The 26,899-nt window shown below is 44.6% G+C and overlaps 1 protein-coding gene across 1 annotated transcript in view; it reads right to left on the reverse strand.

Annotated features, from left to right (window-relative positions):
* The window catches only part of CPE (carboxypeptidase E), a 70,226-nt gene that overhangs the window by 11,742 nt on the left and 31,585 nt on the right, over window positions 1-26,899 (reverse strand). Inside the window, exons 2-3 of the mRNA XM_036888927.2 lie at window positions 6,443-6,639; window positions 4,701-4,868 (exon numbers count right to left, since the gene is read on the reverse strand). Of these exons, the coding sequence (XP_036744822.1) occupies window positions 4,701-4,868; window positions 6,443-6,639 (365 nt within the window). The remainder of the gene's footprint in view (window positions 1-4,700; window positions 4,869-6,442; window positions 6,640-26,899) is intronic.

Genomic DNA, 26,899 nt, shown 5'->3' on the forward strand with positions numbered 1-26,899 from the left:
TTTTTTGAATGATGCACGGCCCCTGATATCTTGGAAGCAAAACAAAAGAGGTAAGAAATTTATACCAAAGAATTTGTCTGGAGCCAAATGCTTGATACTTTTATGTGATAAGTTTTCAATAGCAAGTAGAAAGACTCTCAAACTCCCAAGTACCTGTTTGAATTTTTTAAAAAAAAGGCTTTTACTGGAGATGTGAGCCATACAGTCCTTTAGGGCAGAGAATGTAACAGCCTCAGTAAGGTTTGATGGTTGTAAGGTCTTGTATTTATGTACCTGTGCTCATTATGAGCTGCTCTCACACACACACTATTTATTGAGCTTCCCAGTCAGACAGGCAAAGGTATTGACCCATTTCCCAGGGAGGAATCTGAAGACTGGTTTATCATTAACAATTGTGTCAATTCACACAGCTAAGGATTCAAATTCAGTCTATGAACCTATAAACCCCACACTATTTTCAGTATATCAGCTTTAATATATCAAAACTACCCTATTTTCATGTAAGTCATTCATAACTGTGGAAAAACGTGATTTAGAATAAACTGCAGTTTTTACTATTTGATTGGTTTATCTTATTTTCACTTATAAAAAAAGTTCATTGTAGAAAATGTAGTGACAAACACAAAGTAAGAAAATTAAAGTTACTTGTAATTTACCACGTGAAGACACCCACTGCTAACATTTCATATAGCTCTTTCTCAGTCTTTTCTGAATGCACTTACATAAGTTTTAAAATATGATAATTCACATACCATTTGTATGCAACCTTTTTGCTTGACAACAGGTAACACTTTTTTCGGGTCATCAAATACCCTCCTAAATTATGACTTTGATGGCTGAGCAGTATCCAGTGGGAGGGCATATCACTCTTAAACATGAATGAATAAAATAATAACTAATACCAAACAACCATTTCTGTGTGACACATTGAATTCTCTGAGATAGAGACTTCCTGGGCCCCCAGTTTACAGATGAGTAAACTGAGACGCAGAGATGTCAGGGGACAGCATGAGGCCATCCGGGGGCAGAGCCCGGACTCAGCCCTGCGTGTGGCTCCAGAGCCACTGCACCAGCACAGCGATCTCGTCAAAGACGAATAGGCTCAGTGTAACACACAGCACGGTGACTGGGTCACACTGCACTAAGTACCTGGAATCAGAGTAGGTCACACACAGACCCACGGAGAGGGTCTCACCCCAGAGGGAGATGGATGCAGCAGAGCTTCCAGACTGGACAGTAACCCCAAGTGGCCCCGCTTGTCTGTGGTGGTCATTTCACAACATACACCTACATCAAATCGCCACCTTCTACACCTTCATCCGGGCAATTTTTATTTCTCAGTTATACGTCAGTACAGCTGGGGGACCTCCAATCGTTGGGCAATGACTTGTTCACCATGAAAACGAAATACCGTGAACACTCTCATAGTTCTTTGTGCAGAACTTGGAGAAATTTCTCTAGAAATTGGATCCTAACCAAAAGCTAGAGCAATTTTGAATTTATAAAATGTATTCTAAGCTGCCTCCCTTGTGAGCTACAGCAACACAGCCCGTATACTAAGCCTGCAAACTCCAATCACTCTTACCCACATGGCACATGTATCTTTTAAGTCTGTCGCTTTGATACAGGACAAACAGAATATTTTTAAAGTCACATTCTTCGATTAACTAATAAAACTAAAGCAGTTTTTTGTATATGTAGTGACCATTTATATTAATTCTTTGGTGACAGAGTTATACATGGCTTAACTGCTTTTTCTACTGAAATGTATCTTTTCTTACAAATTTACAAGAATTGTTTATTTAGTAAAAACATTAGCCATCTGTCTGCTACATGTTATAGATATTTTCCAAGTTCATCACCTACCTTTCAAATTTAATAATAATAATTAAAATACAAAACACCAAGATATTTATGTTGTCAAATCTACTGATCTTTTATCATCTCTTCCTTCCCTTTTACATCTCATTCATTTACTAACTACTATGTGCCCGTTATTCTACATACAGGATTTAGGAACTTCTATACCCCTCCAAAAATTATATGCTTACCAAAGCTTTCCTTTACTAGGTTCATACTTTTGATATTTAAATCATAATATATCTAGATTTTCTTGACCTATCTCATAGGTCAAAGGTCAATGAGTATTTCAATGAGTTCAGAAGAGACAGAATAGAATCTCTGTGGTTTGGAGAATCCCTGAGGACTTCAAGAAGAAGGTAGGACTTCACTGTGTGTCAAGGGGAAATAAGGCAGGATTTGGGTAGGAGGAAAAGGGGACAGGAGTAAAAGTAAGGAAAGGGGGAGCAGACATGGAGAAGCCAGTGACATTCCCTGGGCCAAAGGGCAAAAGTCTGGTCTGAGTGGGAGCTTGGGCAGACTATACTCACCAGCATGCATGGCCCGCTTCCATATATTTACAGGTTGACATAAATAATTTTGAAGGATATACACTAAAGTGTGAATGGTGGACACTTAAGGCTGTAGGGTAAGGGTTACTTTTCTTCTTATTTATATTTGTTTTATCTTTCTTGTTCAAAATAAAATATTGATTTTTGTAATAAAAATCTTTTTTTAAAAACTGTTTTCAAACCATATTTCAGATGCAGTCCTGAATACCCCAAGTTGTACCAGTCTACTAGCTGAGCCCACTGTTAGCTCTTATACATATGCTGTGGCTAAATACATTTACCAGTATGTTGAAAGCAAGCAACTAAATTCCACAGTTTGACAAATAGAACTCAGCTTCTCTCTAATAATAGAGTCTTTTAGGCTGGGATATCCTGAGTACTATTTAAGTGAAGCCTCTGGTAGCCCCTAAGATCAAGCCTTTAAAAGAATCAAGAGCAATCATGACCTATCCTGGAATGAAAATAAAATGAAGAAACTGTCCTCTCATTCTCATGCAGAAAAGGCACTGGCAGTAGATGACAAGCCAGAGCAGAAACGCTGAAAACACAAGAGGAACCGGTGAGACAGGGGGCAGCAGGGTGCAATTCCTGCCCAGTTCAAGTACAGTGTGGGCCTTGGAAAAGGATAAAGTCTTACTGAGGCTTCAGGAAGGTAGGAAAAAACAGGGTGCTTGAGATTGAAATAATGCAACAATGTATTCCCCACCGGGACCCAGTGAAACAGAATAGTTCATTGCTCAAAGTTACATAGGCCCATTAGTTTACAATAGGGTATCTGGGAAACCTTCACAGAGATAGGTTAAAATATAATTAGCATTCTGGCTGAATCTATAGAAAACTCCTGCTGCAGCAAGCGTAAAACCCTAGACACCGAGACCCCAAGCGGCAACCTTGTCCTCCCTGCACCTGCGGGGAGTTCCATACTTTATCTTACTCTGTTCTGAATAAAACTTTATCTTATCCTAAATAAAACTTTCTGTAAATCTCCTGCCTTGTTCGTTTCTGAAGTTCATTCTTCCACTCTGCAAACAAGAACCCCGGCATCACTGAAACCTGCAGAGCCCCAGCTCCCCTCCCAGATGGGCTCTGCTGCACCGAGCAGCAGGACCGGGTGCTCCGCAGCAGGACACTGTGCTCCCATGACGCGCTGTGAGAGGCACCAGGGCTGAGTGGGCACATCGGTGTGGGCGCCTACACCCTGGTCCACGACAGAGTTCTGAGGAATCATGCTGGGACAGCGACCATGGGTGCCGTTCTTGACCTACAGGGATCTAAGTGCACCAGGACATCCAATATCTACAACCACCCATAGGCAGACCCGCCCCAGCCACGTACTTCAGACAAAGAGCAGAAGCACATGGTTAAATAACTTTCCAAAACTCACACAGCAAGTATGGAGCTAGAATTGGACAAGGCGGTGCCCCAAGTCTTCGCACTGAACAATTGCACAATTCTGACAAACCGAGCGTTTACTTTCCTCGGCAGAGGAGGGCTGGCCGGGCACTGAAGCCGCAGAGCAGTGTGTGTGTGTGAAGGTCACTCTGGAGGAATTTGGGAAGACTGAACACAGTGGGGAGAGGCTGAACTCAAAGCAGGCAGGGGCACTGTGCTCGTCTGAGCAGTGGACGAATCTTCAGAGATGGAGACACGTCGGGGGGCCCGGCCCCCGAGCTCCAGTGACGGCTGCTGCCACAGGGATGGAAAACCAAGGCTGCAGTGGCCAGGAGAAGAGTGGTTTTTAGGGACAATATTGGTTTGGGTCATGTGGAGCTTGGGGCCCAGGGTACTGCCAGATAAAGGGACTCAGGGAGCAGGTGAAACAGCAATGCCTGCCTCCCTGGGGGTCAGGAGGCCCTGAAGTAGGAAAGGACAGAAACTAGGCTGAGCCGACAGCAGCCGGGACCCTGAAGGCCAGCGTTTGAGCCACAGTAGAAGCAGCAGGGAGGGACCCCAGCTGTGATCTGAAAGACGGCGAGGTCGGAGGCGGAGGCGGAGGGGTCGTGAAAGGGGCGGCCAGGGCTGACCAGGTGCCCTGGTAAGAGCCTCTGACAGGGCCGCACACCCGCCAGGACCCCCTGACATCCCCCCAGCTGCACACCCACCCCTGCTCCCCGCCCCGGCCCAATTCCAGGGGTGACTCATCCCAAAGCTCCACCGTTCCTGCCTCGACTCCCGCAGCTGTAGGTAACTAACTACCCACCCACGCCCGGCATCGGGCAGAAACCGTGAAACACACGTCCTCAGGCTCAGGGACGGGACCCAAGAAAAGCACACATGCTCTCTCTCTACCTTTGTGTTTTGATCCACAATTTTCTTGAGATTTTTCAGCAGATGATGATTTGGACCACCTTCCTTCTCATTCACATAAACGATCCTATCCAGGTCAGGGAAGTTCCGGTTCAGGTCTACGCCCTGGGCGTTGCTCCGACCCACAAACCAGTCCTTGAGCTCACCAGGCTGCAACACCAAAGAGAAAATCAGCAGTTATTCATTACTGTTGTTACTCTCTACTTAAAGTCTTCATGCATGATTTTTAAAATAACTTATTAACATTATTTATTTCAACACTGTCCTCTCATAGAAGCATTTTCACTTTTTAAATGATGAACACACGAAGTGTCAGGATTAAAGTACCTTGTTATGGATATTTTGAAAATATTTTCAATGACTAGTATTTTGAGTATTAATAATAGTTACATTTAAAAGACATTTGTCATCAAACTGCAAAAAAAAGCCTATTGTTAGCTAGTAATAGATGATTGTGTTCCAAAGCATGCTACTCTATACTTGGGTTTAGGTAAAATATTCATTGCCTCTGTAAATCACAGCAATCTGTTTTCTAAGCATTCAAAGTAATAAAGTATTAAATAAGACTGGAAGATCAAAATGAGTTTAACATGAATTATTTACATATTAATAATGTACCTCGCTCTTACAGTCTTTAGGAAAAAATATGAGATCTTGAACAAAAGTTCTAGAGCTTCCTAAGTTGAGAAACTTCTGTTTAATTTTAAACTCCATAGTGGTACAACCTGGAAATTTAATGAGTTTCCAAGATATTCAGTTATATTCTATAATGTAGATTTACTATTAAATTACACCATATCTGTGGTATGGAAATAATTCCCATATTCTTGAGCTCACATAAGCTCAAATACTGTGAGAAATAAAAATCTAACAGAAAGTAACAATGACAATCTTTTGTTGATTCTGTCTTACAGCTCTGAACATCACCTTAAAATAGTCAATAATTTAATTCTCTATTTTTTTTTCCTCACAACTTTAGAAATCATCAGTGTTATGCTTATTTACAGAAATTCACTGTTTGGATTTCTTGTAGTGTCAAACTCTCAGGTCCCTGGATCTCTTTATTTTTTAAGGCACAAATCAACTTCTTAACTAAAAATTAACAGACTAAATATACTTTAATATGTTCCTGTAAAATAAGAAAATTACTTCAAACTATAGAAAACAGCAACTCTAATGTCCTCCACAAATCCAGACAGAAAGGGCGCACACACTATGAATCTCTGAAAACGCCACTGCTTCCCAGCAGTGAAAATGTATTGGAGGTGGTTTCGTTGTTTGGGTTTTTACTGCTCATCAGACAGACAAGGACGAAAATCAGTGAAACTGAGGGCCCAAGCCTTCCCTCCATGACCTCAGCAGAGGGCGCTGTGACACCCCGACCCACAGCCACCGCGCAGCCCCTTCCCAGGCAGCCAGGGTTTTCCATACTAGGTTTGCAGAAGGAAGCCTACCTAGGCACAAACGTGGATGAATAAACACTACTTATTAAACAGCAAAAGCAAGACATTAATTAAATATTGACTGACTAACCAAATTCCTCACCCACAGCCTCCGCGGCATATGCTTTCCCACTGGACCTTCTTAGCGTCCTTTGCACCAGCCAGGTGAGGGACAGCCGCCTCCAGTCTCCCTGCACTGCCCACAGGTGCCAGGAGCACAGCTACAGAAAGGACAGGCACCCACACTAGGGGAGAGCACCCAGCTGCACCGCCCAGGCTCACCTGGGACGCCGCCTTCTCGAAGCCGTCGGGGTTGAGCGAAGGCATGATGTGGATGCGGGTGCTGTGGATCAGCCTGACGATGGTCTCGTTCCCCTTCTGGTATTCATTGCACAGGTACTGGGCCAGGAAAATGAGCAGTTCCCGACCGACAGCCTCATTCCCATGCATGTTCCCGATGTATTTAAACTCAGGCTCACCTAAAAAAAACCCAAAGAGATAGCATGGAGATGTTTTCTATATAGCACCCAAGCCAAAGCAAGGGACATGCAGCTGAATGCATCACACTCTACTGATGCACCACACACAGCTCCTTTCCTCCACAACTGAGGCCCAAGAAACCCGCCTCCAAAACCAAAATACTCCACGTACCTCCTGTCCTCTCAACCTTCTCCCCAGCTACGCACTGCATGGACTATGTCATGTCTCCAAATTCAAGCCCTAACCTGCAAGGGACTATATTTGGAGAAAGGGCCTTTAAGGATGTAGTCAAGATTAAACAAGATCATAAGGGTAATAATCCGACAGGACTGGTGTCCTTATAAGAAGGAGACAGCAGAGCTGTCCTCTCTCCCCACACGTGTAGAGAAAAGGCCTCATGTGGACCTGGCGAGAAGCCAGGAAGTGGTCTTAGAAATCAACCCTGGCAGCATCTTGACGCTGGGTGTCCAGCTGTCAGAACTTTGAGAAGATAAATGGCTGTTGTGTAAGCTGCCCGGCCTGTGGTACTTTGTATGACAGCCGGAGCAGATAAATATACCACCCTCCCACCCCTCCCAATCCCCCTCCACCCCTCACCCCCAATAAATAACAACCCACCGCGTGTACACTGCACTCTGTATGTTCTGGTGTAGTCCTCACCAAACACCTGAAAGTGGGTCTGTTTTCCATCTCTGTCTTATGACGAGCAAAGTGCAGCTCACACTGCTAAAGGGGCCAGGCTCCAGGCACACAGCCCGAGAAGCAAGGATTCAAATGCTTCAAATTTAGTTAAAATCTATGTTCATTTTTAACCACAGTGATTAAAAGCACTAACTTCTGGAGCCGGACTCACGGGTCCAAGTCCCAGCCCCAGCTCCTCCTGGCCAGCCCTAAGCAAGCCACCTCAGCCTTCGGTGTGTGTTTCTCCATCCACAGAAGGGGGTCACGATTCTGCCTCATGAGAGCATTGTAAGAACTAATGAGTGCAAATGCCTGAGAGTGCCTGGCGAGAGCCAGTGCTGTTTGTTATCATTATTTTTTAGTATTAGTATTGTTACATTGTATTAGTTTATTGTGAGGTGTTTTGCCACAAAAGCTAATTTTCTCTTTTCAACAGCTCACTAAAATGTGGAACAGGTTATTTTGTTATCACTACTGTACAAACACAGCCTAGAGGACACATTTTGCTGATGGGCTCAGAATTCAAGAGTGAGTCACTGTTGCTCGTGTCTGCTGCTCCCCATTGCGTGTTGTGGGGGTGACAGAATGGCAGAGCACGGTAGCAAAGTGACCCGAGTCAGTCCTGTTGTTCTGCTCCTGTCCACTCCATCCATCCCAGGGGCCCCTCTGCAGTGGGAAGGACTCTACCATTTACTAAATCACTAGGACTGCTCACCATGGAAAAAGAAAGGAACTGGAATTTTCTCCTGGGAATATGTTACATAAATAATCTTTGCACGAGTTTCCTTTGTGTGTGATTTAAGTGACTGCTAACCAAAGAAAGCCACCTCTTCGGTGATCTCTCAGCCTGCCTAAGCTCATCCCAAACTAAGGGTCAGGCAGCAGCAGTGCTATTTATATGCCCCTCATTTTTCACTCTTAGGAAGTCTCATAAAACTACTCAAGGACTTGCCTGGGAGGTGTGAGAAAGTTGCTTTCTTTGCTTCTGATTTCTGTTTTGTCTGCCTTGACTGATGCACTAGTTGAGGCACAGGGGGCACTGGGGCAGCCATACAAAAGGAAAAGACACGAGCAGCCAGAGAACTAGACACCACTTCCCAAGGTGACTGTGAGGATGGGCAGTTGGACTTGATGGTCCTGCCCCTGATCCCAACATGCTCTGCAGCCCAGCCACTCAAGAGCTTAGCCCATGACTGGGAGTCATGAGTCACTGAAATCCAGGATGGCTTCTCTGCATTTTTAAAAATGTTCTTTAATCACTTAAAGGAGAAATAGCCAGCTCACATCGATAGCCCCCAGTGTTTTGTTCAGCTGTCACACATATGCTGTGTTTGCATTGAATGCTTCAGCCCGGATATGGAGCCAGTTCTGCCGCAGGCCACACCACTCCCTACCACTCTTTACTTCTGTACGTTTTCAATGTCTGATTTTCAGAGCCAGGAGATTTCCAGTAACATTTTGCTTCTTAACTCTGTAGGAAATTCATCTCAGAAACAAATGTCCCCCATGTTGATTATATAAGTGAGACAATAGCAACAGTAATGACAATAGCAATGCTTTAGTTTGACATGAAGACAGAGGGCTAAAGGCCATCTTATAGAAGATATTAATGTGCTGAAATGAATACAAGGCACATACGACTTAGCAAAAGAGAAGCCACCTGTCCTTTCACCTTCCTTGTTTGGGCAATCTATAAGGTCACTAGATAATGCTACCACCCCGATACACAGGGCCAGGTGCAGCCTGCTGGCGTGCCCTGAGAGATGGAGAAGGCCACACAGTTTAGGGCTGGCATCTGTTGGATGTGTACATGAAAATCGAGAGTCAGATGCTACCAGGACCCGAAATACAGCTGCGTTCTGAAACTCAGGAAACGCAGGGTCTGGAAGAGCATGCCGACGTGCACACCAACAGCAGTCAGGAGTGAGGCCAAAGGGGTGCTGACTGCATGACCAGCCAGCCAGCCTTGAGGTGCTAAGCCAGAATATTCCCACAGCCTCTCTGACTCCTCCCCAGTCCTCTCTCTCCAAAGCCAGAGGTATCTTCTCAAAATAATCCCCATGAGGTCCCCTCTGCATAAAATCCCAAAGCTGACTCCTCATTTTCTTTCATCAGAAAGACCAAAATTCTCTACTGGACCTTTGACTGACACCCCCGTCTCCCGGGCACCATCCCTCCCTGTCCTGCAGCCTCGCATCCTCCAGCCCCGGCTCCGGCCTCTGCTCCTCCTCACTTCCCGCACATGATGCCCCCACACCCTCTGACCATGGGTAACTGTGGCTTCCTGAGAGTGCTCCCTCCGAGTCCAGTTCCTGTGCTATGCTCGATACCTCAGTTTGAAAAGACACATTAATGAATGTGACTGCTTTAAAACCGCACCCACAGACTCTCTGGTCTATTAGCCCTGAGATGCTGTCTATTCTAGCTCACTGATACCACCCGTACCCAGCACAGAGTCTGAAGCATAGTAAGAGCACAATAATATGAATGAAATAGTGTAACAGACAGAAAATGCGCCTCTCCACCTTTGTATGTAGAGCAAGTGGCTCCCTGAGGTTATTTTTGCTGCAAATCTAAACAAAGTGTTCTGCAGACATTTTGCCTCAGAATCCTTAATCCACAAATGGAGATAAAATTGAAGGCTAGGACTCTGGATAAGCCTTTCTGTATCAATCACCTTCATTTAGTTAATGACAAGTGACAGCTTTTCATCTTCACTTAATTCTCTTTTCTTTGGCTGTAAAGATGGGAGTTTGTGACAGGCTGTTAAATGGATGACACTTAGTGCCTGCAGAGAACAAATACAGCTCAGCAGGTCGTGTTCCTGTGGACAGAGACGGTAAACACTCACGCACTGCATCAGCTCCTGTCTCCTGGCAACACACCTGGAGAGGGCCGTGTTCACAGTCTCACTGTAGTCACCAACCAGCTAGCTCGTTTTCCTTCTCCCCTAGCAGGTGCCACCCTTTCTGATCCTGTAGCTGAGGGATCATATTTGCATGGGTTGCACTGTATCAGTACAAAAAGTAGTTTCCCGGTTGCATCAATTGTTACCACAAATTTGGGTAGCTATCAGTTTTCCTGTGACGTCACCAGGTACACAATTGTCAATCAAGCCATCTTTAAGGGTGAGCCCCTCACAAGCCAAACCCAGCCTGGCTGGGCCGAGTTTCTATGTTTTTTATCTGTATCACAGAACAATTAATGTACCTGAAATCAGAAATAAGTAATTTCTGACCCAGAGCAAACAAATGATTTTAAGTTCTATACTTGCAACTCTTACTTGCCACAATTGTGTATTAATGTGATTTGAAATAACTAAATCAGTAAAAAAATTATTTAAAAAACAAAAATAAATTTCTAATGTTTCAAAAATAAAATGTGTTTTACACCCCAGAAACCCACACTATTAGACTCAGCATGTGAGTGAAGTTTGAAGCTGACAGCAGATTAGCAAAGCCCCCAAATGGTAGGAATTATGGCCTTAAAGTGGCCAGAGAACCCCTAAAGCATAATCCACAATCCCCACAGGCTGAGCCAGAAAAAAATGATCAAATAAAGAGGCAAAAGTAAAAAGAAATACTGTCTCCCTTTCCCACAAAAAGGAAAATTTACTTTCACTCCCTAATTTACCAGTGGTCACTCCATGTGTCTCTTTAATACTTTTTACTCTTAGAAATAGCTGATAGTCTGACCATTGGTCAGATTAACTGGTCAGATAACTTTTAAGGCCCCTTTCTTAGGACATTGTCTCTGGGAAGAAAAGGCAGAGGAAAATATCTAATCGAAAATGAGATAAATGGGAAAATGGGTTATAAATTCTGAAATTCCACATAAGAAGAACAATGTCATATTTAGAAAACATAAGTAGGTTAAGGATATTTTGAGAAAGAACTTGATTACAGTCCAGAGCTCTTCCATCTTACATCCTGTAGAGACAAAACACTGAGATGAATCTATTCTTCCTCCAACATCAAGTTATTGCCAAAATATAAGTCCACTAACTTCACTGGAAGATATATATTCAATTCACTGATTACACAATTCTTAGAGCTTATGACAATTTCAAAATACATTCTCCTGTTACATGTCATATAGTAAACACATTGCTGAACAACACAAGTCTCCAAAAATAAAACCCAACTTTGCAAAAACATCATAGCAAAATGTGCACATAACCAATGGTTTTGAGAAATAGACAAACAGTTAACAAGCAGCAGGATCACTGAACTGATCTGATTCACAAAAGGCAATGCCAGCAAGTTGAGAACATCTTTGGAACAGATGGACCTTTTAATCAATGATCTCCTCCCTCGTGGTGAACCTGGCAATGGAACATCAGTGCAACTAATTGTTTCCATTGGTTTGACATTTTAACATGTTATAGCTTGTAAATCATTCTTGCAGAATGAGCCCTGCAAGTTTCCTAGAAACATCAATAAATACATCATTAATTGGCTCATGTTTTAGCACCTTAGCAGCCTAAAATGCTGAACATACTCCTAAAAGAAAGGTAAATCTCCAGGGGCCAAACAAACAATAGAAGAACGTGAGTATGGTTTTAAAAATATATTCCTCTTCTACAGGATAAAATAAAGAAGGAAGGGAGGAGAAAAAACCAAGTAAAGGTACAAGAATAAAAAACTGTTGCAGATGAATAATTAGAGAAGATTATAGAATCTCCCCTTGCATCATCCTTCGCACTCATATTTTAAACAACTAAATTCACATGACATCTTGAAGTTGAAATATTACTTCATCTGGTTTTTCATGGGCAGTCAAATTATTATTCTGCAAATTATTATTCTGCAGAGATGCATTATGGCATTATTTCAGAAAATATTAATTATGCATTAGCCATTACATTTTAAAGTTTTAAATTTTAAAGTTCTCTTACCTATGGCATCTAGAATGTTCTAGTAAGACCCTAACTGAAGAAAGAGGGGCAAACAGAAGAACAGAAGATATTTCCAGCCTTGTGCATTTACTTACTGAACATGGTCTTCGGACCTTGAAGTATCTCTTAAAAGTGTTAATTTCTTGTTATTTTAGATAACTCTCTTAGAGGATTGCTCTTTCACCAGTATTTTTATCAAGTATACAGTAAAATGTAAAGGTAAGTACACCTAAGAGGCCAAGCACAGATCAGAGTTACATGGACTGGCTCTGAAAAGGGGAGAGAAAACCTGGATGGACCTATTCTGACAAGCAATTATGATTCAGATCTGTGCTGATGCTTCATTAACATATCTGGTGGCGACTTGTTTGTCTATTTTAGAAAATAATGCCCTTGAGAAGCTTATTCTGTAGCTTGAAAAGTTAAGGGGCAGCATCCAGTCTCTGAAGGTTAAAGGTTGCTCATGTTTCTGAAGGTCATTATGTGGGGAAGGATCTGATGATTCTGCAGAACACCAGACAGCAAAACTGGCATCCTAACTAGAAGGTACCAAGAGAAAGAACGGTTAGCACAGCTGAAGAACACTTTCCTTCAGTGAGAGCTAGAAAGACAGAACGTGCTACATAGTCGATTCCCCCAAAGGCAAGAGGTCTCAGGACACGCTGTAGAGGCCTGACTGGATGGCATCTCCACACCCTACAATCCTATGGACTGCAAGAACTCGCCAACACCCTATGATTCCATGGAGACAGGCCGTAATGTCTTTTCTTTAACAAACTATTAGTATTCAAGCTTCAAAACTTGTCCTGTATAAATCATAGTTCTCCATAAATGTTGACAATTTTAAAGAGAAAATGGTAGATCACAGTGAACTAAGACAAGATTACAAAAAGTAATGCTGAAACACAAGTCCATTTCCACCGTTCATCTCCATGCCCGTGAATGAACAGCTCATCTTATTTCCAGGGGGAACAGGGTGAGAGGATGAGTAGCAGTGATGTCATCAGGACTTTGTGGTGGGAAATGTCAAATATTTCTGGCAGACAGGGATGAATGGAGAAGAGAAACTTCAACTTGCTAATAAGCAGATAGTGGTGGAACAGTAACCACCTGAAACACAATGCCTAGTTAAATGACCTCTTCCCAGAAATTCCTTGCAACTTTCTTTTTAAATCTCTCAGGAAGAAGATAACCCAAAAGCCAAACTGATTTGTCAAAAGATTTTCAGGATGTTCTTTCTTCAAGGTCGTAACTACAGACTTGCACAGCTAAACAGCAGTCTCACAAGCAGTAGGCCACGCAACAGGATCTTTCAAGGAGAGTACAGGGCCTGCACTGTGCCTAGCTGGTGACGCCCCTGTGGGAGAACTGGCCTCCCTCCTGGAGATTACTCCAAACCAAGACATGCACAAAGTATTCTCTTCGGTTCAAAGTTTTTAGAGAAAATTGTGCTGACCTTACAGCTCTCTAGGTCAGAACCATTTGTGGATTTCTCATACATTCAAATTTCCAAGCTCCGTTCCCAAAGATTGCACTTCAAAAGCTCTGACAAGAGGCTAAACGCATGCATTTTTTAAAGACTCTAGAGGTGATTCTGGTGCACCTCCAGGACTGGAAAGAAATGATTTAGGAAGCAGATGCAGGGAAGTCTAGTGATGGGGAACTCAAAGATGCCAGCAAATAGGTTCCAACAGTTGAGGGCCATTGGGATACAGACTGAGTAGGGTGAAAGCTCTTAACAGTTTGTGAATCAGGGACCTTTTTGGGAATTTGATTTGAACAGAACTAGGAATTCTCTTCCCTCCCTATGTTAACTCCCACTTGGCAGGCTCCTCAAACTTGGATGTGCGCATGAATCACCTGAAGATTCTGGCAAAATCCAGGTTCTGGTTCAGTAGGTCTGGAGGGGCCTGGGAGCCTGGAGTCTGATGTGCACCCAGGAGGCACATACTGCTAGTCCGTGGACTGCCCTTCCAGAAAGACGCGTTGGAGTCCCCAAAATCAAGAGCAGGGAGAAAAAGAGAGGAAGAGAGACTGACTTTTAAATAATGAAGGACTCTAGAAACTTGAGTGCTTTTCTTTATTGTTGGGAAACTGCAACCTACTTGAGTGCCAACGCACCCCACGGCACATGCCTTAACCCTGGAGGCCACTACATGGCATCAGGTCTAAGAGTGACTCCGAATGCTAAACTGCACGCCCCAAAAGGCACGTGCTGACATATACTGAACCCAGTGTTAGATGGAGGAACACGGCAGAACACCTCCTGGGGCTTCCTGAAATAGCCCTGCAATGCTCCAGCACTGTTCAGATTATAGGGAAGTGTATTGCTCTTCTCCAATTTTAAATTCAATATTTAAATTTTAAATTTACATTAAATCATTATGCATAGTTCTACATTTTTAATGTAGTTATGAATTAGCTATGGGTAATCATGGATTTTTATAGGATACGTACTATAATGTTTTGTTTATAGTTCTCTCACTAACGTACTTTCAAGATTTTTACTGACTGAAAATGTTCTGATTTTACCTCCCACTCCATCTCACCCACCTTCTTCAACTCTTTTATTCATTTTGGGGGGAAATAAATGCTATTTTAAAAATCTGTTAGCTTTCTTGTCATTTATTTTTTTCCAAATACAAAGAAGATACAGAAATCAAGAAAAGACGGTAGGAGTTGTGGATTTTAAAAGCTAGAAGCAAACATTAGTATTTAAAAATACAAGAAAAAAATTGGCAGGAAGGATAAATGACATCAATAAAATAGAAAATAAAACAGACCTTCTGTTGAACCTAAAAAAGGAAAACAAAAGATCAAATAAATTTGCATTCTACTAGAAAAAGGGAAACAGAACCATAAAGATAGAAGTTAAAATAACTTTTGTTCCTCTTATTATTAAGGAACCAAAACAACAAAAGCAAAAATAGACAAATGGAACTACAAAACAATGGGAAAGCTTCTACACAACAAAGGAAATGGTCCAGTGAAAGGCACCCTACAGAAGAGGAGAAAATATTTGCAAACCATATAGCTGATAAGGGGTTCATTTCAAAAATACATAAGGAATTCCTACAACTCAACAGCAAAAAAGCTCATAATGCAATTTTTTTAAATGGGCCAAAGACTTGAACAGACATTTCTGCAAAGAAATCCTAATGCCTCTGATGGAAGTAGGAGGGGGCCCTTGGGACATGCTTAGGTCATGAGGTGGAGCCTCAAGGATGGGATAGTGCCCTTATGAAGGGGCCCTACAGAGCTCCCTGCCCGTCTGCATGGTGAGAAGTCTGTGACCCAGAAGAGGGCCCACGCCCAAGCAGGCTGCCACCCTGACCTCAGCCTCCAGCTTACAGACATGGGAAATAAACTACTTGGTCTGTAGTATTTTGTCATAACATACATACAGCGTGTGCTGGCGGGGATGTGGCAAAACTAGAGGCCTCATTCTCAGCTGGTGGGGCTGCAGACAGCGTGCAACCACTGTGGAAAGCAGTAGGGAGGCTCCTCAAAAAGTAAAACTAGAGATACTGCATGGTCCAGCAATCTCACTTCTGAGCATTTATCTAAAAAAACTGACATCAGGATCTTGAAGAGAGATTTGCACACCATGTTCACTGCAGCCAAAATGTGGAAACAACCTCAGTGAACATCAACAGATGAGTGGATAGAGAAAATGGGGTGCATACATACAAGGGATATTATTTCCTTAAAGACGGAAATCCTGCAATATGTGACACCATGGATGAGCCTTGAGGACATACGCTGAGTGAAATCAGCCAGTCTCAGGTCAAATCCCACGTGATTCCACTTACATGCAGGGTCCGAAGCAGTCAGTCATAGGAGGAAAGAATGGAGTAGTGGATGCCAAGGGCTGGGGATCAGGGGGCTGTGCAGTCACACACCCACATGTGTACAAATTCAGTTGTGCAAAGTAAAGAAGTCCTAGTGACCTACCCTGCAACACTCGCCTAATACGAACAACGCTGTGCACTTCAAACCTGTCAGAGGGCAGATCTGTAAGCGTTCCTACCACGGGGATAAAAGAGAAAACCACAGTGAGTAGTTATTAACGCCCAGTACCAAAGATGCTGTCTTTGGTTGCTAAGGCCACAGCTTGTAATTCACGTGGCTGATACAACTGAACACACCTCAGCTTCCCCCCACCCAGGTAAACTGGGGTGTGGGGGGCAGCTACGGCGGGGTGGTGGGGACTTGGACTATGACGGGGCAGTGGCTGCTGAGCCCCAGCTGCCCCCCTTGGCCATGGTTGCCCCCATGGTCCATGAGCAGCTGTTAGATCTTTTTTGACTTAGTTTCAAACCCGCAAGGGTGGTGGACTTAGGAAGACGCAAGACCTCTGCTGGTGGTTAAAACCCAGGCTCCGGAGCCGGGTCCATTTCCGTGCCCCTCCACATACCAGCTCTGAGACTTTGGGCATACTGTTTATACCCTGGGCCTCACTGTCCTCAGATCAGGTGTGGGAATCACGACACCTACTTCACAGACTAATGGGAGGATTAAATTTCTAAAAATGCTAAAACCCCTTAGGACAGTGGCTTGCATGTAAAACATTACATAGTAAAAATGTTAGCTATCTGGTGACGATGGGGCGGGGAAGGGCCTTGGGGACAAAACGGAACACACTTCTCATAATTCCCAGTGAACATTCAAGCCATCCAAACCACAAGAGATGCCCACTTCTCTAGTTAGGCTAGATTGAGCTCCCAGAGTCCCTTCCTTTCATGACTCACAGAGGCATCTCCCTCCCAAGTGACTGTGCACAAGGCCCTGGGCTACAGCGGAAGCCAAGTGTGCTCAGGCCTCGCTGCCGCGAAGCAGCCCCGAGAGCTTGGGCCTGAGCTCTGGACGGCTGTGCCACTGCAGGAGTCACTGCTGTCCCTCAAGGCAATACAGAGGCTGTCCTAGAGCTGACTCCCATCACAAGGTCAGACAAGTCACATTGAAGGTTGACCGACTGCACTTTGCCGCGAGCAGGAAGGAGGGTTCAGACAAGGCCTGCCAATTCCCCTGTGCCACGCAGCCCAGAACTTTGCACAGTGGTGTTGTCCTGTATAGCGATACCAGAACACTCAAAGTGTGTTTAGTGCAACTCAGAACTGGGTTTCAATTATACTTAATCTTAATTAATTTAAATGTAAATGGGTGTATGAGACACCTTACAGTTTCTCTTCTTTGTTACAATCTGGAAACTGAATTTGTCACCTTGGTATGAACTGCCTGTATGTTAAGTTTATTTACATCACGAGAGACAGGTTTGAGGAACAGCACAAGGAAACTCAGAAGAATGCCATGCACAAGCAGCAGCTATATTTTGGAATAAAAATCATTGTTTTGCTTTCCTTAGTGAGAAAATTTTAAAAGGGTCTGCCAAGCCAGAAATACTAAATAATAAGAACTTACAAAAGAATGCTATATTTTATACAAAATATAGACCACATTCCTTGATCCCTTTTTTAGAAGAAAAGGTCATCGATCATGATTAAAATCATTTACAAAAGTCACTGTGAACGCATCTGTATACACAGCCTGGGGCAGCACCGATCAACTGAAGCAACAGATGTCTTGTGGCTTTGGTCAAAGGCTGACGTCCTCAGTCATAACCCACGCCCTCCAGCATGGGCTGAAAGTCAAACCTGAAATTTTGAATGAACTTGGAGCCCAGGGAAAAATTTTTTTAAAGATCTATATATATAGAAAGCCCAAATGCAATAGGCTAAATAACTGGGATGGACTGAAACCAGCACCTCATGGAAAATGCCCACCTGAGAGTCAGAATTAGTGGTTCTGCTTGGAAAGCAGGGCGGTGAGCCTGTGGAGCTGGCTTGAGAGTGCCCTGAGTGCCCAGCGTCCAGACGCCTGCCTCAGAGGCAGGTGCGGGCAGGACACTCCGGCCGCAGCGTCATTCTTGAGCCACATGGGCCTGAGCCAGTGTGACGTACAAGCTCACAGAAGAGCTCAGGCCCACATGTGCTGCAGATCAGTCAGGCCTGCTTAGGAAGCCAGGGTGCCTACAGGCCGCCTCCTCTCCACGTCGCCAGTTCTCCAGGTACATGACACTCCCTGTGCCACTGGAGCTGTTAAAAACAGCCTCACTATTCATCAGTTGGCCAGATGAACTGGAACTCTTGGGAACACTGATCTCAGTGATGAATCCCTGCAAGGGAACAGCAGTGACCTGAGCCTCCCTGGAAAACCAAGACCTGGTGCCAAGGCCCCAGGAATGCCAGCTGGAGACGTCTGGGCCCTGTGTCCCCCGTACTCTCTTCCCTTTGGATGCCGTTGTGCTAATGGATCGCCCGCCTGCAGTCACATCCTGAGCTCCTTTAATGGAACCACATCTATATTCTTCAATCATTGAGAGGAGATTATTGAGAGGGCTGAAGTTTTATTTACGTTTTACTGGCATCTGCTGATGCTGGCGTGAGATGAGCACAGCAGCCTCTCGGAGGCCCAGCTGCAGGAGATCCAAGTGCCAACTGGCCAGCGCCCATCAGGGACTCGTGTCTCTGGGGAAAAGCCCTCCAGGCAAGTACTTCCCAACTGGAGAAAGAGGCCGGAGGTGGTAGTTTCTGGCCCACTCCTCAGAATTCTCCCTGCACTGAAGCTCATGGTTATCAAGGGCTGAGGGATGCCGTGACTCTAAGGGACGTCAATCAGAAGCAGCTGAGGAGCACGTTCTATAAGGAGGGTAAGGCTGAAAGTCTATGTGTTGTTATAGAAATTTACACTTATTTATTGCCATGGGGCTCCTAAGAGTCATGACATCTGTGACGCTTCCCAAAATCATGTAGGTCATACCACTGCTCCAGAAAACATAGCTTTTGGATAAATAGTCTGTTTGGGAGGCTATGGCAGTAGCTGAGGGAATTCCAAAATTTGTTTGGTTCATTTCTGCCACAACTGGGACTACTTCCACTTGCCTGTGTCTGTATTATGAGAAAGCTTAGCTCAAACGATCTGACATCTGGGTAAGTAAAGAGACAAAGGTATTTTTTATGATGAGGACTAAGCTCCAGACCGCCATACTTCCTGCCTCCCATGAGGCAGCCCTGACGAAAACCCCAAGAGACTCTCTGGTTAAAGACGCCGACGTGAGAAGCACGCTGAAACCTGGAGGAGGTACAGGATGTGACAACAGAAAACACACCCGCAGGGAAATGTAAGGAGAGCCAGGAAGGCTGGTGTGGAAGTCGGGTGGGAGCTGTGACACGGCACAGACACATTCTGTGGATGACAGTAGTGGAGCTAAGGCCTCAAACCCTAAGAAGTTCTAGAAGCAGATAAGTTGACTCCCAAAGGAGCACATGCGGCTTGCTGGTTGGTCAGTGGCTGATCTGGGGGGGCACCCGGCTCCGTCTCACCCCTCCATGGATCCCCAGCCCCTCCCTCCTTCATCCAGAACACTGACATTTTCCCAAACTGAAAAAGCTGCACCACATTCCAACCAGACAGCCGCCCCGCTATGGGTATATAGAATGTTCCAGCAGCAACTGTAAATATATATTCTCAATAGTAAAGTGTCTTTTTATTATTAGTGTCTGAATATTTTATGAGTAAGAAATGCAGCAGGATCCCCCTGCCATACTGAGATATTAGATATAAGTTTGAAGTAAATTTTCAAAGTAGTATGAATCACATTAAACAATTGCTTTGGCTGACGTCTGCTGAGACATACTGTTCCTTCTGTGCGGATACACTGGCAAAGAGAGCACAGATGGCTCTCCTATGAATAATTTATCTCTGACAATTCCATCAGGAAATGAGTTCCCCTCGACTTAGAAATCAGAGTGGTAAACAAAAGCATGGCCTACCACTCCACCCCACCAAAATCTGTTTTTTCCCCCTCTTTTACCCTATCCATTCCCCTTTTCACATCATCTTGCCGCCTTCCCCAATTTTAAAGTTGGCTTGGCCCAAGGCTGCCTCTTGGCAATTATCAGACAACTGGGTTTTATGTTGTTGTTTGGGGGGTTTTTTTTGGTTGTTTGTTAATATTGGTTCAGTTGGCTGATTTTTTCAAACATGAAGCTAGACTATTTATCCAAAAGCATTTTAATGAACCAGGCAAGCAATATGTTTCTCATTATTTATTCCCTTTTCTCTAAGAATTATAAAAGCCAAATTCTCTGGGGATTTAAGCAGCTGCCTAACTGCTGAAAAGATCCCTCTGAAAACTGCATGCACCGGTCAGGGGCACCCTGCACCCGGCCTGCCCAGTGCCTGGCGCCAGTCTCTGCACTGGAGGCCAGTCTAAGGGTGTGCCCGCGGCCTGCGTCTGGTGGTGCCTGTCCCCTGCGTGAGCACTTCTCCAAACTCCAACATGAACACTACCATTGTGAAATCAGTTCCTTAAACTGCCCCGGTCACGGCCACCCCCTGAACTGCACAGTCCTCCGGACACATTTGCCTTGAAGCTAGGATGGACCCTCCCTCTACGTCAGAACTGTTTTTCTTTCTGGCGCCATTTTTATCTTAGTGACTTTGTAACACAAAGTGTTTGAAATCACCTTTTCAAATTACCCATCTGCCTTCCAGACTGCAGGGCTCATGGAAGCAGGGGCTATGATTGTTTTGGTCATTATCAGGTCCCCACACAGCGGCCACCCTACAAGAAGATGCCCAACAGACGTGTGCTGATGAAGGGATCGAGCAAGGGCAGCACAAGGCAGCACAGTGGCGCCTCAGATAAGAAAGGCAGACGCCTCATTCTCCGCCACCCTTCCTCAGAGGCTCAAGCATACTTCCAAATGTGTTGTTGCTCTGTCCACACCAAACAGCCTCCCCAATCTGGGGGCTTGTATCTGGAGGCACGCTGTGCCCCACATAAGATCCAGTGTTTCTCATACCTGTCCCCTTCTGACCCCTCCTCCATTCCCACCCTCGGCCTCTCCCACTGGGTCCATTAAAATACCCTCCTAAGGGGCTCTCCTGCCTTCAGAACAACCCTCCCCTCATCTGCTCTGCTCTGCGCACAGTCACCAGCGATTCCTCTGAAACAGGCACTGGACTGCCCTCCCCTAACAAAGGCCCCTCAGATCTCCTTGGCTTTCCGGGGATGAAGTCTAAGTTCTTCTGCATGTGCTGCTCATCTAAACGGCAGGTAGCCAGTGCTGGTTCCCAGCATGGCCCTTGGCCACCCAGCCCTTCCCTGGCGAAGGCACTGCTACACTGGCAGCTCGCATGCCTATCATGCTCTGTCACACCTCCACGCACACACATAGCGCTCTGCCACACGTCCACAGTGCACATGGCGCTGTCACACCTCCATGCACGTCACGCTGTCACACCTCCGCAAGCAAACTTTGCACTCTGTCACACGTCCACAGTGCATGTTGCACTCTGTCACACCTCCATGCACTCACGTCCCACTCCGTCACACCTCTGCAGTGCACATTGTGCTCTGTCACACCTCCATGCACACACATTGCACTCCATTACACCTCCACAGTGCACATGATGCTCCGTCACACCTCCACGCCCACAAGTCATGCTGTCACACCTCCACGTGCACACATCATGCTCTGTCACATCTCCACAAGCTCACATCATGTCCCTTCTGCCAAGACACCTGGTACCCCTCTTTCACCTAGAGACTCTCACCACACGTCAGGACCAGCACAGAGGTTTGCTCCTCCGGAAAGCCGAACCAGGTGCTTCCTGGACTCCCAACCCTGCCTCCAGGTGGCTGCACGCCTTTCTTCCTAGAACCCTGTGCCTGAGTGCATTAAGTGACTGTCACACGTACATAGTCTTGAGTCCATATGTTGCGCCTCCTATTAGATGTGATGACTTCGAGAGCCATCTCCAGTTTTATTCTCCAGGATCCAGAAAACCACTTCAATCATTGCTCAACAAGCACTGACCCAAATCCTCCTCCACCCACAGTCCCAGCAAACAATCAATTGAGTGTGGGGAAGTTGGCAAAATAGAGCCCAGCACTAAGTAAAGATGCCCGAATACATTGCTTAAACAGTGTCTTAGGAGGAAATCTGATGCTTTTGCTGGCCCAGAATTAGCATCCCTGTTGAGTAAGATCTACTCCACTCTCACTCCGTATGACCCAGACCTAGCCCATCAGCAAACTCAGTCCCTCTCACCCCAACTGCTTTGAATATAAGGGGGTAACCTAAGCCAGAGAAATAAGGCTCAATTAAAGACCTTTGTGGGAATTTTTCCTTTTCAGAGAAGTGCCTGTCTGAGAAAGGAGACAACACAGGGAACAGCAATCCACTCGAGCAAGCCAGGGGATCTCACTTTCACTCTGATCCCACCATGCCTGAAGCTAGCCCCATCCAGACTTATCGATTCTGTGAAGCAATGTATTCTCCTTTTCCCTAAAGTTGGGCTGTCAGTTGCTACAAGAATTTCAATGCAGTGTCCAACTTAAATAATCACTTGACATATTGAAGTCCCAAAACCAGACCAATTTTGAATACAAAAAGTAGTAAATAGTTGACTATTGAAGGTTATGATTCTTCTATATGTCAAAGTTAAGGGTTTTCTTAATCCCTGAATCTTCCTATAAAACCACTTCAGTTGAGGCATAAAAAAGACCATTACACAAATTATGAAAATCCGCCTTATGTTCGATTGTCTCTAAAATAAACTAAATAGGAAACTGGCTAACCCTGGACCAATAACAGGTCATGTTATTCTCTAAATATATTTTGATGGGAAACAGACTAAACATCTAGGGATGTTTTAAGCAGAGTAAAAGCATCATACATTGACTGGAACAAAAACTGCATGATGGCAGGGCCTTAAAGGTGAAGTTACATATGATATAAAATTACCAAATGCCTGAAATTAGAGGCAACTTTGACGTGGAGTCTGAAGGGGGCACCTCCATCCACAGGTGGGCAGGGGTCTGCCCTGGGAGCAGCAGGAAACCAAACTGCCCTAAGGTCATCACCACAGCCAGCGGAGCAAACCCCGACTGCAGAACAGACAAGGGGAGAGAGTCAGGTACTGAGGGAGCAGGTGTCAGAGCGGCCCACCACAGAGGGCGAGCCCTTGGGCACGGGGAAGTCCCAGTACCTAAGTCAGCTCTATGTGGTGCCCACGTCCCCCAGCCTGGCACATATGACTCACCACAGAGCAACACAGGGCACATCTGCCCAAATGTGGCTCACACTCAACAAAGCAGCTGAATTGCCTTAACTCAGAGTGCGAGCTAGTCATTCTCAGTTAGGAGAATGGGAAGCTGTAGAGAAATAGAGACAGTGAGTAATGCTGGTACACTGAGCCTTAGCACACATGGATTAAGGGAAGCAAGTAGGAAACAATGTCATATCACACAGTGCTCTTCTGTGTGACGTGCCTGGAGTGTATTTACATAGCCATCTTGTTGAGCTATCACTTTACCTTGCTGCCAGCCCCTCATTCTGTGCAGACCTGGTACTGACCATCTCACTTGCAGGTAGGAAAACTGAAGCCATGGAAAGTGACTTTTTCAACAGGGATTTGCCCACAGGTCACCATACTAGAATCCATAGAGTTAGGGTTAGGGTTAGGATTTCTGTCCCAAAGGTGGGTACTCCCACTGTACCAGGCTGCGGCTCTGAGAAATGCCAAGTGTCCACATGAGTAAAAAACATTTGCTCTGGCTCTGTACAAAAGCATGCCTTTCATCCATGAAGACTAATTTAACCATTTAGATTATATAGATCCAAGCTCACACAACCAACATCAGTGAAGGAACTCGGATTCAGAAAAAGGCACAAAGCTTATTTATTTGGAAAAAAGAACGTTATAATAAAAGAACACAATTATTCTCCTTCAGGACAAAAGCCAAGAGTCTGACTTAATAATACTCACTACAAAGCAAGGAAATATTAAACAACTATTCAGAATTAGGCTTTTTCTCTGTCCACCAAAAGCAGGTAAGCAAGCAAAAGGAAATGGGCTTCCGCTACAACTGTGAGGGGTGTGTTTTAGAAATGCAGATAATCCCCGGGCTGTTGAATTGGGGTAGATGTTCTGAAAAGGATTATGAAAGTGCTTTTCTCAGTGCAGAGATTTGTTTAAAAACTTATTTTCTGTGTCTAAGATGATTCAAGAATGATTCTGCCAAAACATCCTTGGAATAGGCCAGACCCGGGCTCAGCAAACCATAGTCTGCAGACGGGCCCCTGCCTTAACTGTTAAGTAGAATGTTACTGCCCCACCCCTTCATGCATGCATGACCATGGCTGCTTTGGCCCTACCACAGATCAAATATCAATTGGTCCTTCAAAAGAAGATGTACTGAGACCCTGAGAGGAGGGAGAATAATCACAGATGAGTATCAGCAACTTCTGTTGAGGCTTGACATCTGTTTCATGGAGGTCTGTTTGGACATGCTGAATTTAAACTACCTACAAGAAATTCAAGTTAAGTCTACTACATGTGGTTCAAGGAGACGTCTTGCTGGGGTTACATGCCAGTCTCACTTTGCAGGGACCAGCACGAATGACTAACAAAACCACTGTGCAGTCGGTAACACCAGTGCCCCAGCAGCACGGCTTGGGTGTCAGTGACCAGAGGCGCACAACAGTTAATGACAGTCATGGCGCTTCTTTGAAAGTCCATTGGCCATTGGCCATTGCACACTGTCACCTGGTTCACGGCAACTGGCCACTGCACACTGCCACATGATTATTGGAGATTGACCACTGCACCCCATCACCTGTTCCCTGGAGAATGGCCACTGTACCCCATCACCTGGTCGTTGGACCCTGGCCACTGCACTCTGTCACCTTGTTCATGCCCAGACAGGAGAGCATGTAGTTGTTACCCTCTTATCTCATCAGTAATAAACACATATGACGTTTTACAAAATGGTAATTAAAAGCAGGAACTGGCCAAGAAAGATAAAGTTGCTCCAAAGAAATGAAAAGTGACAATGCAGAAAGTGAAATTCCACTTGAACTCAAGTGGTGTTTTGGGAGAACGCAACTGGCAGGAAATCCGACCTTGCAGCCTGACTGGGCAGAGACACAGCCAAGGCACCCAGTGGGACTGGTCTACATGATGAGGGAGAGGACGGAGGAGCCAGAGGAGAGGGTGCTGACAAACACTCAACAGAAAGGAGTTCCCAGATATTTCACGACACTGAAAATGCAAAGGATAAAATGCTGAAAGCTGATCCAAACAGGAGTCGACAATTTGCAGAGGCCTAGAGAAGATGCTCATTCCAACTGGAAGTGACGCGAGGAAAAGGAAGCACTGTTCAAACTCCTCTTGATGTGTTTTTTCACAAAGAAACAAAACAAAAAACAAACAAAATAAAATCCTAGTTCTCAATGTTTCTTAAGTTTTGGCTACAATGCACTAATACTAGGCTTACTATTTTTTCATTTCCTTATATGTTTACAGTCAGGGGCAAGAGTTTTTAATGTTTTAACAAAAAGTTTTAAAGATTGTGACTTTCCCATTGATTATGAAGACCTACGCATGGGTTCAGCTTGCTCAGCCATTTTTATGATCCTGCACCACCATGCAAAGTGAAAATGGCCTGTATAGATAGGCACCTTCTGCATAAAAATGACATTGAAAGCCATGGCACTGTACGAGACCTACATAGAAAAATGTTTTCTGAACAGCAAGTTGTGTCACATTAACTAGGTAGTGAAACAATGGGGACATTTTACTGAAACAGAAAAGATAATATATCAAACTGGATTGCTTTGTGAGGATGCTGATTCAGTGTGTGTGTGTGTGTGTGTGTGTGTGTGTGTGTGTGTCTGTGTGTGCGCATGCACATGCATGTGCACAAACTCCCCAATGTTCTAAAATGTATTTTTTAACTGCATAAGGGTCAAATAAGTTTGAAAATCACTGACCCAGGAAACATGTGCAGAGAAGAAAGAACAAGGACACAGTTTCAGAATAGTTCAAATATTTGGGCTTGGGAAGTTGAGGGGAAACTGCAGTAGAGAAGAATCAGTCAGAGAGGGACAAGGAATAAGAAACCAAGTAAAAATCTGTTTCAGAAGGAAGGAATAGGCAAGGCCAACCTGCTCTTCTAGTTGTTTCTCTATTAGCAGCATGGCTGGTGGTGGGACGTTCTGTGGTGACGGGAGCCACTGGTAGTGCCAGCACAGTCAGATGGCGCAGACTGACAAGTAAAATGTAAAAACATGGCGGGTAAATACCAGTACACATAGCATCATATGGCACATAAAATGTGCTTGACTTTAAGTGTTATATTATTTTGTTCCCTTCTACCACACATTTTATGAATCATAAGCCTAAGAGGGCACATGAGAGGTTATCATCCTCATGTAAAAACTTTCATTGATTGTTAACATTTCACATCATATTTATAAGTATTTCCTGATTAGCCAGCTTGTAACATGTTCCACTAACTGATCAACTACAGATCTGCTCTTTGTAAACACTAACTCAATCTTTCTTCCTTTGTTCTTTTGCTTCTCTGTATTATTCTCCAAGGTGTTTTCTCTGCACGGGGCATCTGCTCCTCCAGGCCCCTGGCCCAGCAGCCCCTTCAGACCTCCTCCTGAATTTCTCCATTCTTACTGCTGCCTGGATCTTATCACCCTTTACCAGTTCTGTCTTCATGTTCAAACAAAAGCAAAATCAAGTTTCACCTAACACTGCCCAAAAGTCCAAGTTCTTTGGTACTTAATTTCAGTTACCACCATAGTATGTTATATAAA

Source organism: Manis pentadactyla, chromosome 1 (assembly GCF_030020395.1).
Source record: "Manis pentadactyla isolate mManPen7 chromosome 1, mManPen7.hap1, whole genome shotgun sequence".
NCBI lineage: Eukaryota > Metazoa > Chordata > Mammalia > Pholidota > Manidae > Manis > Manis pentadactyla.